Source organism: Pituophis catenifer, unplaced genomic scaffold (genome assembly GCF_029215685.1).
Source record: "Pituophis catenifer annectens isolate HBS135680 unplaced genomic scaffold, rPitCat1.0.hap2 SCAF_7, whole genome shotgun sequence".
NCBI classification, from domain to species: Eukaryota; Metazoa; Chordata; class Lepidosauria; order Squamata; family Colubridae; genus Pituophis; species Pituophis catenifer.
Genome location: NW_027256887.1, coordinates 57,808,135 through 57,820,982, shown reverse-complemented (window position 1 = coordinate 57,820,982; position 12,848 = coordinate 57,808,135). Strand labels below are relative to the sequence as shown.

The following is a 12,848-nucleotide window of genomic DNA, read 5'->3' as shown; positions in this document are numbered from 1 at the left end:
TGTTCAAAATACAAAAGCTGTTAACAAATCATTTTGACTTTATAGCTCAAATAGAAAGGAATTTTAAACTGTTGTTATCAATGCACACTTACCTGGAAATAAGCATGTATAACAGTATGACTTACTTCCCATAAATATGCTTGAGATCACATTTTAATATTCCATGAAACATATCTAATATGGTTTACTATAGCAAGAAACATGCCTTCCGTTACTATACTTTTTTTAAAAAGAATCACACTTTCACCCAATCATATCAATTTCACCAAAGAACTAAATTGTCAAATTTCTTTTGCCTGCTTTGTATAGGCAATGAAATTTGGTAAGTAAAAAAAAGGAGTTCCTGCAGATTTTACTCCTCTAGTTGTTGCCAACTATAGAGGGCGGTGGTCATCTCCGTTTCAAGGCGACTGAACCAGTGCTCCCCAAAGAGATTTCCATGGTCATGTGGCCAGCATGAAATCACAAGGCACCCTCTCACCAAAGTGATACCTATTTATCTATTTGCATTTGTACTTTTGAACTGCTAGGAACTGGGGGGGGGGTTTGGGAGCTCACCCCATTGCATCACAATCAGGTCTCAAACCTGGGCTGCTGGCTTTCTAGCCAACAAGCCCAGCATCTTAACGCTGAGCCATGACTCACATAACCCACATAACCCCATATAAAAATAATTCATAAATCCTGGATCCTAAAATCAGCACTTATGTTTACCAGTGTGTTCCATGGCACTCAGTGGCCTACCAGGTTCTATGCTTCATCTGAAATTGTGCTTAAATATCCTTTTAACTGCAACAAAATTAAGTGAGAAGTTAGCCTAATTCAAAACAAAGATCTCTCTTTGGGCATCCTCTTTATTACCAACAAAGACCAATTTAACTTGCGAACTAAGTTATTGTGGCAGGAGGAGCCTCACTACTTTGCTTTCTGATACATTAACATTTTGGAATTTATGTGGCAGCTATGGAACTGGCACATTTCCACTGCTCTGAAAATGTTATGGATGCTATTTATGTATTTTCAATTTTATTCCATTTATCTGCTACCTCACTCCTCATGAACTCTTTATTTTTTATTTTTCCCAGTGATGATTAAAAATATATTTTAAAATGTCAGTAACAAAAACCTATTCCAAATCAAATATCAAATGTGAAGAAAAACATACTACACAAACTCAATTGGAGTTAAATATTCTCAATGCCTGTGGAAAAAAAGGAAACTATAGGATACACGCTATATGACTGCATTCTACAAGGAAAAATAATGCAGAGAAAAAGGCTGTATTTGATAGAAAGGGGGAAATGCTTTAAAAAGGGATTACGTGGTTTCAGTCTGATGAGCAAGATAGCTGAAAGAATTCCCAATCAGAAGTGCATTATCTCAATTCTCCAGGGATTTCTCTTCCTGGGAATTTCTAGATGTATGCCAGAGCAAACAAAATAAAGGAAAAGTAGAATCTGAAGCCAACCATTATTAATCGAATTCCAGCATAAGAGATGACAGGGCTTTTCTACATTTTTTTTTTTTTTTTTTTTTGCCATTAAGTCAGCCTTAACTCCTCACACCTGCCCAGACAGGTTTCCTGAGGTTTTCTTGGCATGATTTTGGAAGTGGTTGCTATTGTCTCCTTCCTAGGACTAGGTGTGTGTGACTGATCCAAGGTCATCCAGTTGGCTTCATGCCCAAAGCAGGACTAGAACTCAGTCTCTCAGTTTCTATCCATCTTTTAATTATGACACTAAACTGGTTCTCTTTACATTGCTATAGGATATTTGATTTACTTTTGCTAGTTACAACTACTAGAAGTTAGAATAGTCCAAATTTTTAGCTAATAGCAAGATGCTAAGTTTCAAAAGAAAAAGTCACCTTCTTAGGTGTACTTTCTCATTTTTGTCTGGAATTTCTCCAGCTCTAACTCACCAAATCAAATTATGTGCCATAATGCACTAATTCGATCTGCATTTAACTGGAATTTTTCAATTAATTTTCCAGAATTTCCCAATTCACTGAAGAGAACGCAGCTCAGTTTTCACTGTTCAATTCTCTCTAAATGTGTTTCTCTGCATCTTTACACAAAGTTACAGTCTTTAAACCTACTAAAATGTAAAAAAAGACAAACATGTTTGTTCATCATATTCCTATATCATCCATCTCACCTAAATGACTTCACTCAAGGTTAAGACTAGCCCAACAGAAAATATTGGACAACATAAGCCAAGCTGTGCAAGAAAGTTAGTATTCATTGACCTTTGTAAGCAGTGCAATATGCAGCCTCACTCAACCATGAAAAGCTTAAAATAAGACTTTAATTATAGTTATATCTCTTGAAGTTTAAAGAGATTACAAAAACTCAGTTAAATCAACCACAGCCTTCCCAGCACTTTCACTAACAGCTGGGCAGATTCCAAATGGACAGCTGGTATCACAGCCAATAAACAAGGATTGTATTATTATTCTATCTGCTCTGCCTTTTCCCCTTTTCTGTCAAGAAACAAAAAAAATATTCCAAAAAAACCAAAAGCATTATTTAAGCCCACTGAAAATTCCATGAATGAAAGTGAAGATGACTGCAATGTAGTAGCATAGCCAGAAAGTATCTGGCTCCCATTATCACTGTCTGTCCAGTTCTCAAATAAATTCCTTTACTTCCAAAACAAGTTATTCCTAGTGAAATGTAAATATTTGCAAAAACGCTGGCTAGCAATACTTTGGTCCAAATTGCTCTTAGAAACAAAGATTGCACAAACAGGCAGACCTATTTTCCATCTCTGTCGCAACAATAAAACAATACCTATCCATTCCTCTATCTCAAAGCTTCACCCCATCACTTTCCCTGGGACCAGCACTGCCCCGGTTTCTTCTGCCATCAAGGTTAACCTTTCCTCCCCGCAAAAGAACTGGGTGGTCTCTGCACCTATACTGCGCATCCACAAACGCTTAACAGCCAGCATTTATCTCATTCGCCTCTCCACTCCCTATCATAATTATCCTTCTTCTTTCATTCCATTCATCTTTCTTTTTCTCTATCATGGTCAGAGATAAAAGGGCACCTGCTGGGACCCGGATATACGCGGGGAGGAGGTTGGTGGGTCTATTCTCCTGATGGGACCCGGATGTTCTCTCGGACTGAGAAATCCGAGTCTAAAACCCCCAGCCCTGCATACTCCAGGGATGTCATCCTCATCCTGCCCACTCTGCATTTCCCACCAGCGTTTGGCGCGCTGCAAGTCAAGACCCCTACCTGGCAGCTTCAGCGCCCGTGACAACACCGTAGCCATGCTGGAGGCAAGAGACGCGCATGCGCTCGACTCGTCTGCCTCCTGGGAAGTGTAGTTTTGCAGACAGCAGGCATTAAGGTGTTAATGGTCTTTAGCGTGCTTGCACGAAAATTACGTAGATGGGAAAACAGCCGCCAGTCTGCGTTTGTAATTAGCTTTGCAGCTGTATATATCTTTTACAGCTGAGACCGCCTTAAGGTGATCAGCGTAAGGCATTTTGTGGCTGGATCATATGACATGATGCAAGGGATCCACTTCAGCTTTCCCTAAAATGCTGGGTACCAATTTTTTAAAGGATCATAGGGCATTAAAGATATGAGCCAAACTTTGCTAATATTGGAACTGGAACTCCTGAGAGATAACTAGTAGAACCTCTGATCACGAACTCTTCTGACCACGACCGAATCGGGTTCCGACGTTTGGCGCATACTTTGGCGCCAGGATTTCTCCTACTCCCCCCGCCCCCCCACACACACACACCTCGGCAATTCTAATACAGTAAATCACATTTTTCAATCAAAGGCTTTCAGTTTGTAAATTCCCTTCCTTCGAAAGAGGCAGCTGTGAGGCATTGGAAGGGACGAGAGTCGACAAGTGTTTTGCTGTTTCTTTCACGGTCTGATTATTTTATCCTGCTTTCCGACAGAAAAAGCCAGACCAAACAGAACGCTTCTGCCCTTTGATATACTGGGACGATAGTTCCCATTTGGGGAGGCGTATTTTAATTGGAGGGGGAGGGGGGGAGTTGGCTGGAAAGGTTGCTTATGTTTCAAACGTTGGGAGGGAGGGGGGCATTAGCAGGCGTCTTCAGAGGAAGCGCCTTTCAAGTGCTTTGGTCCCTAGTCAAACGTCGTTCAAGGATCGGAGAATGAAAACGAACTTTCCGATCAGGATACTCCATTAGCGTTTCCGCTTACAGTATGTCCAGGATCAGAATGTTTTTCTACCACTGGAATGCGTTGCTTGTCCTTTCTAGGGGAATTGTGGTGCATCTCATCTTGGCACCAACATTTTCGATTCTGCAAATAGCACCATCAATATTTGTAGTCCCAGATATATAAACATTACTGCCTCAATATTCAACACAATTTTGATTTGCAGCCAAGGTGGACTTTGCCTCCAGATAAGAACCTCTTACAGCCTACAGAAGAAAGCAGACAGTGATCCGAAACAATCCATGAGGGTATGTGTGATGCCACAATCTTTTTGTCCTGGATCACAAAATACCTTTTCAAAGATGAATGACACTGTAATGCCATTTAAAAAAAAAAAAAACCTATAGTGCATGCAAGTTAGTGAATATGTAAACATAAAATCATAGGGCTGGAAGGAACCTTGGAGGTCTCCTAGTCCAACCTCCTGCTCAAGGCAGGAAATCTTATATCTATTCCTATCAAATGGCTGTCCAATCTATTTTTGAAAACCTCCAGTGATGAAGCACTCAGTACCTTGGGAGGCAAGCTGTTCCATTGATTGTTCTCACTGTCAGAAAATTTATCCTTATTTCTAGGTTAGATCTCTCTTTAACAAGTTTCTACCCATTACTTCTTGGATGGAAACTTGGCATTATTATAAATAAGATCTATATTAACAGCTTGGCTGTCCTTGCAAATTCTTCTTCAGATTTTTTTTAGATCTCTGGAGAAATAGTACAATAATGATCTGACCTGCTCAAAATGAACTTTCTTTTTCATAACAGTGTAAGGAAAGAATAGGGATGGTGTCAACATAAGGGAGTTTGTGATTAAAGCATGTTGTAGGAGCTGTATAGTCATGTTGTGTCCCACCAGCGGTCTGCATGGATCGTGGCTGATCCTGACGATGAGGAGGCTGGTGTGTCGCGCCAGCAGCCTGCGCAGCCGGCGCTCGTGTCAGACAGCGAGGAGGCTGAAGAGGATGTGGTGCCAGAGGCAGAGACTCAGCCAGGGCCTTCAGAACCTCCAGAGGCTCCTTCAAGTGGAGAGAGCAAAGTGAAGGAGCCTCTTCTCAATGCTCAAGCACGCAGGGCTGCCAAAAGGCAGGAGTGGCTACTCAGGAGGAGGAGGAGTCTCCTCGAGAGTAAGGCTTGAGGATAATTGGCCACTCCCTTAGCCTATTTAAGTCACATGCCGTTAGTAAGTTTCTTGCTGGAAACAACTTGTAATTATCATCAGAGCATTTTTGGAAAAGTCTTATCATATCTTGTTTTCTGGGCTGGTTGCCAACCTTTGCTGGACTTTGGTTTATTCTTGCTACTTAATAAATTTGATAAGGGCCGTTGGTGTGTGTCAATATCCTCAGAAATCCGGAGCTGGGACAGAACAAGTCACTTGAGTGAATATAGATCAGTGATGGCTAACCTTTTCGGCACTGAGTGCCGAAAGCGTGCACAATGCATATAATTCAATGCACATGTAAACCCCCCCATGCACCCACCCCCTGTGCATGCACCCCGACCCCCACACACGTGCATCTTCCACATGTGCCCCACCCCCCACGCATGCATGGCAGAGACCGGAAAACCAGCGGGCCGGTGGGAACTGAGCTGGGGCAACGGATCGCGTGTCCACAGAGAGGGCTCTACGTGCCACCTGTGGCATCCATGCCATAGGTTCACCATCATGAATATAGATGGTCTCAACCTCTCTTTCTACCATTGGCAGACAATGGTAGACAATGGAGGTTCCAGCAGCTATTGGAGAGAACAACTGTTCTGTTCCCAGAGCATTTGCTGCTCTGGCAGGACAGGGTTCTTTTCTCTCTGTTGCAACTACTGCTTGGATAGCTTTCCATAGAGCCTTGGGATTATGGATTAGCGAGCCCAGGATAACAACATTGAGGGGTTCCAGGATGATTGGGCAGAATCAGATAGATCAGCAACCAAGAAAGACACCAAAGCCAGACAAGATGATGTGGATCAGGCTAACTGTGGAACTGGTGGCATAGTGATAGCGCAACAACATAACCAAGCAGTATTTCAGGGGAGTACAGATGCTTAACACTAAGTGGAAATTCCACCAATCATCTCATGGAGTTTAGCTGCATTTCGATCATCTCATGGAGTTTAGCTGCATTTAGCTGCATTTAGCTGCAGTGGAGCCAGTGAAAATGTTTGAGCTGGTTGCAGTGACAATAATGACTGAAATCGATATCTTTTGGGGGTGGGAAGCTGTGTTGTCCTGCTCAGCTGTAGGAGTGATTACCCAGGGAAGTGCTGCAGAAGATCTGGGGATCCAGGTGCCAAAAGTGAGTGGCAGCAGGAGAGCAATCAGACTCGTAGTTAAGTTGGAGCTGGTCTGAATTTTACAGCTTCCATGGAACCAGGGGTGGGCTGATGGGGGTTCGCATGGGTTCGAAAGAACCTCTGTGTTGTGACCCAGGCCCACGTAGTTGATATTAAATGCAAACAGTTCCAAAAAACAAACAGATTTTATTAAAACAGCTGAGAATTAACTCATTCTCAGCGTATTTTAAATGAAATGAAAACAAAGTCCATAAAACACCAGTCTTTAGTTTATCTCTGACCTTGGGATAATTAGGCAAACTGCCAAAGACTTTTCTTGGCAACAGTTCAGAAACAGAAGAAATAACTACAGCCAAACAAGAAGCAATTCTCTCAACCATTATTTTCCAGCAAAGAGGCCAAGAGCCGTTGCTGGTCTTTTAAACCATATGGGAGGGGCGAATCATCTCTTGGCCCTACTCCCAAGTCGTTCTCTCTGCTTTAGCTGCTCCTGCCTTCTGGCAGCTCTTCTCATACGTGCATTAGGAACAGGTTCCTCCTGTTCTTCTGCCTCTCTACTGTCAGCCTCTGGAGGCTCTGAAGTCTGCACATCACTCCCTGATGGCCCTGGCACCATCTCTGCCACTGACGCAGAGCCCTCATCCAGGCCTTTCTCAGCCTCCAGGACTGGCACATGTTCTTCCTCAGCCTCATTGCTGTCCGACTCTACTGCCAACTCCGCAGGCTGCTGGTGGACTACAACATTCTCGCTAAGATTCTGGGCAGTTCGGACAACCTCCAAATCCCACTCCTGGTTGGCCCCGCCCACCCCACCCCTCCCAGGAGTCCCCACACAGCCTGTTTTGGATGCAGGTAAGTGCAGGGCACGCATGGAGGGTCGGGGAGGACGAAAAATGGGCCTACCAGAAGTTTGGGAAGGCCAGAAATGGGCCTGTTTCCATCTTCCAGAGGGCCTCTGGAGCCTGGGGAGGCCATTTTCGCCCTCCCGGAGGCTCAAGGAAAGCCTCCGGAGCCTGGGGTGGGCAAAAACGCCTCCCCACCCCCTGCCATGGTGTAGGAGGCTAACTAGGCCATTCCCACCATGGCCATGCCCACCCAGCAACCAGGCAGAGAACCCCTTGCTAAAATTTTTGAAGCCCATCCCTGCATGGAGCCCATCATTCTGAGCAGCAGCCATCTTGTCCCTGTGGCAAGGGGACTGAAGGGGACAGGATCATATATCATTTTTGCTATCTTATGGCAATGTGTGTCCAAATACCTTTATGCAGCATCAAAAACAACCTAAACAAACCTGGAAGTAGATGGGGAAAGATTTTAGCTATAGTTGGACTGGATTATGTGGAATAGTGGCAAGAAAGGAAAAGAGGAATCTAAACTCTCTCCAGGAGGCTCTGGGGTATGATAAGGTGAGTGTGGTGATGGTGGGAGGAAGATTGGTAGGCATTAATATCCCAGTGGTGATTGATCACTGTAAAAGTCAATATTACCATATGAAACTGCCAGTGGTGGGTTCTAACCGGCTTTACTACCGGTTCTCTTTGTGCACGTGCTTTGCGCACAATCACCTCTTCGTGTACGTGCTTCATGCGCGATCGCATTTTCAAAATTATAATTGCTTTTTTCCCTTGCCAGATATATTTTAATATTGTTTTATTTAATTTTTCAAAATATTTTTTCCAGTTTTATTGGTATTGTTTGAAATAAATATAGTAATCTTGGCAAGATATTCATTTTTATAGTGGGTACTCTTCCCATCAATGATATAATTGTAGATTTTTCCACTTCTCCAAATCCATTTTAATTTGTTGCACCAATTTATAATAATTATCTTCTTTAATCGTTACACACCTTGCCAATAGTTGAATTCCTAAATATTTAACTTTCTTGACTATCTGTATATCTATTTTCCTCATTAGTTCTTTTTTCTGTGTGTCTGTAAAATTTTTAACTATTATAGTGGTTGTTCCTTTGTTTATTTTCAGTCCTGCAACTTCACCATATTCTTCTACTTTCCTAATAGTTTAAGTCCATTTTCTTGTGGGTCTTCCAAGATAAAGACCAAATCATCTGCAAATGCCTGTAATTTATATTATTCCTTTTTTATTTTCATACCTTTAATTTCTGTATCTTATCTAATATTTCTATTTAACACTTCAAATGACAATATAAATAGTAAGGGAGATAGTGGATATCCTTGTCTTGTGCCTTTTTTATATTAAAATTTTCCATCACATCTCCATTTACCATCACCTTTGCCATTTGTTTATGGTATATTGCCTTTATCATATTAATAAATCTCTCACCAAAGTCCATAGTTTTTAGTTGTAATAGCATAATTTGCCAATTTACGTTGTCAAATGCTTTCTGTGCATCTAAGAAGATCAACGCCATTTGTTTTCCAGGATGTGCTTCATAATATTCCAATGTATTTAAAATCTTTCTCATATTGTTTTTAATCTGTCTGATAGGCAAGAAGCTATTTTGGTCTGAATGTATAAATTCATTTAGAAATCTTTTTAGTCTCTCTGCCATTATTGAAGCGTATATTTTATAGTCAGCATTCAGTAAAGATATGGGCCTATAGTTTTTTATCTGCATTAAATCTGAGTCTTCTTTTGGAATCAGAAAGGGGTGGGATTCAGCCAGTTCAGACCGGTTCGGGCAGACTGGTAGCTCTGACGATCAGTTGAGAACGAACAGGTTCACTCCGACAATCAGCTGGGCCCATCCGCCCCTGCACTATACTGACCTATATTTCCTTTTTTTGAAGCCCAGCTGATAGGCACAGCAGAGCGGATTGCCGCACCTCAGCTGTTTTATTCACCGAGGCTGCAGTAGAAGGTAAATTTTAGAGCTGTTTTCAAATGCACTGTGCATGCGTAAAGCAAACCAGTTGTTACACTGGTTGAATCCCACCACTGGAATCAGAGTAATATTTGCTTCCATCTACGAATTTGGTATCTTCGCATCAATCAATACTCCATTATAGACTTCCAACATTGATGGGCCTACAGTATCTTGTAAACATTTGTAAAATTCTGCCGGCAGCCCATCTGGTCCTGGTGTTTTATTGCTCTTTTGTCTCTTAATCGCTTCTGACAATTCTGATAATCTCCCAAATATAATCCTATTCATTCATTGAAAAAAACATACAGGTTAATGAAAAGCTATCTAAACATTGTTGCTAATTATTCTTTTCCATGCTTTTAGTCATGCCTTTAGCCAGTGCTATTTCAAAATACATAATTCTTAACAATGTTTTACATAGGTAAATTTTAGAAGCATAGAAATTGCTATTCAGTATGAGACCATCTGCCCTCACGGCTTTATTAAATGCTCCTTATCTTACTTGTTCAGGTTTTAAATGTTTCCAGGAATTTTGGTTTGCTGAATGGTAATGAAGGAAACTGCAATGTGTTTGCCCTTCTGAAATGAAAACAACTGTAAACAACCCATGTGATATAGATTATTGTTTGGACAGCTCTTAAAACTATTTGTTTTTCTTGGTTTTTGTTTTAGCAGCAAGAATTGCTGTTTCCCATTAAGCAGGGGAACACATCTTGACAATCATGGCTTTGGAAGCTCCTTTTATTACAAATCTGATATTATACATTACTTTTTTAATACTAGATCCTCTGGCTTAATACTTGTGGCTCTTGCAGACTGCTTTGAGGTTACAGGGACACCACAGTGTCCCTGTAACTGCAACCTTCCAATTGTGAGCAATTGGAAAGATTGATTGCATTGGGAATGGTCTCCAGAAAAATATGTACTTCCCAATAGCCAAATATGTCTACAAATGGCAGTGTGAACTTAGCTGTCTGAAGGAAGATTGTTGAGAAACCCAGGGAAATCATATGGTTTTCCTTACAGAAATTCTGATCAAGGTTGTTTGCTTCTCATTCTGCCAAATGGTAGGCAGGAGCCTAGAGATATAAAGCAGATTGTTAAAATGAAAAGGAAGGTTCTAAGTCTTCTCTATTCTTCCAGCTTTTCTGCTTAGAACATGAGGTTTGCATCTGGATATATACGTTGAATGGGTGTGGTGTGTGTACTTGGACCCTGTGCCCCGGTCAAAAGGCAATATTCCATGACTATTCAGAAATGAGCTCCTTTAAAATAATTTCTGTATCAGTCTGAGAAAAAAAATCTTTCTTTCTTTCTTGCACCTACACATTTTTTTAATTAAAAAGATTATTTTCCTATGAGAACTGTTCATGATGGACTTCTAACCTCTGTGATTATTAGGGCCCATTACCTGCCATTCTTTCCTGGATTGCCTCAGAAGAAAGCTGTCAGGTGTAAAAGATCAGGTCCACACATGAAGGTCCAATTAAATTGATTTATTGCTACTCATGCCTATGGACAAGAATCTTCTCAACTAACTAACTGCTTGGGGTTAGAAAGGGTCAACGGAATTCAAGAGAGGTGGGATGTAATTTGCTTGTGGCTACGTAGGGATTCTAGGCTGATCCCCCTTTTAACTCTATTCCCATGTTCTGCCACACCTTCTCCTATACATGCATTTTCATTAAATTGAAAGAGCTTACAAAGCCATTTGAATGAAAGGGGAACATGGATATTTATCAGCTTTTGACAGCTGATGTGACAAATTTGAATGCATAGTAATGCCCTGTGGTGTAATTACCTGCCCTGTCACATTCTCCAGATTCATGAGTAAGTTATTCTCTGATATTTTGGACAATTGTATAGTAATTTATCTGAATGACATTCAGATTTTTTTTTCAGATAACCTTTATATTCAATTCAAGTCAGGAACGTGATACAGCACCAACATGAAGGCAAACAGTACATCAAGTTGGAAAAAGTGTTTTTTATCTTGGACTATTAGGAGTATCAGATTTCTATAAATAATGTGGAGATGGAGCCTATAAAAGTTCATTTCATATTTACATGCAGACACCTAGAAAGGTTAAAGATCTCTAAAATGTTCTGGATATTACCATTTTTTAGAAGCATCATTCCTGTTTAACAGAATGTGTAAGCTTTAACTAAGAATGCCAATTTAAATGTCTAATCAAGAGCAAAACACCTTTGAGTATCTTTTCATCCAAGCCTTTATTCAGACACCCAGATCTCCATTTTTGTGCAAACTGATACACTGAACTTTACTTTAGGACTTTTATTCCTCCAGGCTTCAGTGAAGAGGAAAAGGCCCTCTTGCCTCACCTTACCTTCTCCCCGCTGAAGGGAATTATTGTACCCTCATCAAAGATTTGCTAATAAAGCAGCATATCAACAATAAGATGAAGGACGTTTCAACAGGATCCATCCATCTTGTGCAAGTTAGGACAGACCCCAAGAATCAGGAAAACTTGCAGAACGGATAATCTCTCACTCAATATAAGATCAGGTAGGTGTTATTTCTATCCTGCTTCAATTTCCACATCCCCTATACTCCTAACTCACAAAATAAATTGGTAAATGTGCCATCATGCAAACCTGAATTGACATTTCCTGTCCATTTCCCTCTATCACAATCTTGAAATCTGAAAATTTTGCCAGCCCCACCCCTCAAAGTACACTCTAAAGAAGTTAAAGGCAGGAAGATCACCAATAGATAAATTGGATAAGATTTACTTATCACAACAGCAAACCCATAGTTAAAGATTGAACAGATGACCCCTAAGGAGACCTATACGTTGATTCGCCTCCTTCTTCTGAGACTGACCAACAACTGTTTCTCAAAAGTCATTTATATGTTCCTCTTCCTCTCAGAGAAAATATATTGTAATATTGCCAAAACACTAAAATAAGATGTCAGAGAGTGTTCAGATTGCATCTTTTGCTCAGAGAGTTCTGATAGCCAATGGTAGGAGAAGTTGTCCCAATTCAGCAACTTCTCCTCTCTGTCTACTTTCATAGACATGGAAGAGGAATAGAAGGTGGAATATTGTTCTTGTTTTTAAAATTCTGGATTCAAGAAAAGGAGGAATGAATATTTACAATAATTAAATGGAAGGGCTATCCCTCACGAGTACTACATCACAATTGGCCTAACAATACCATACTATCCATGCAAGCACCAACTCTATGAACTTTAGACTCACTAGACAATGAACACTTTGTTTCCTGCCACCTTAGTCTTTCTAGTTGGTGTAGCTTGGCAATAGGAGGTGGGGTGGGGTGGGCATTCTGAATTCATCTAAGTTTTCCATCTTGGCCTTCTCCATTTCCATGATGAGTTGCTAGACCTGCCTCATGAGAGGGAAGAGTAATATTGATGGGGAAGGCAATATGAAGGTTGGTTTGACTCAAGAGGAGTGAAGTGCATTACAGAAAATAGATTGTAGTCCTGGAAAAATAAAGCATGAAAAGAAATTCAA

At 40.9% G+C, this 12,848-nt stretch overlaps 1 protein-coding gene across 1 annotated transcript in view; it reads right to left on the bottom strand.

Annotated features, from left to right (window-relative positions):
• Window positions 1-3,308, bottom strand: part of FAM234B (family with sequence similarity 234 member B) — a 37,411-nt gene extending 34,103 nt beyond the window's left edge. Inside the window, exon 1 of the mRNA XM_070947602.1 lies at window positions 3,242-3,308. Coding sequence (XP_070803703.1) covers window positions 3,242-3,278 — 37 coding nt within the window. The 5' untranslated portion in view covers window positions 3,279-3,308. The remainder of the gene's footprint in view (window positions 1-3,241) is intronic.
• Between the last annotated feature and the right edge of the window lie 9,540 nt (window positions 3,309-12,848).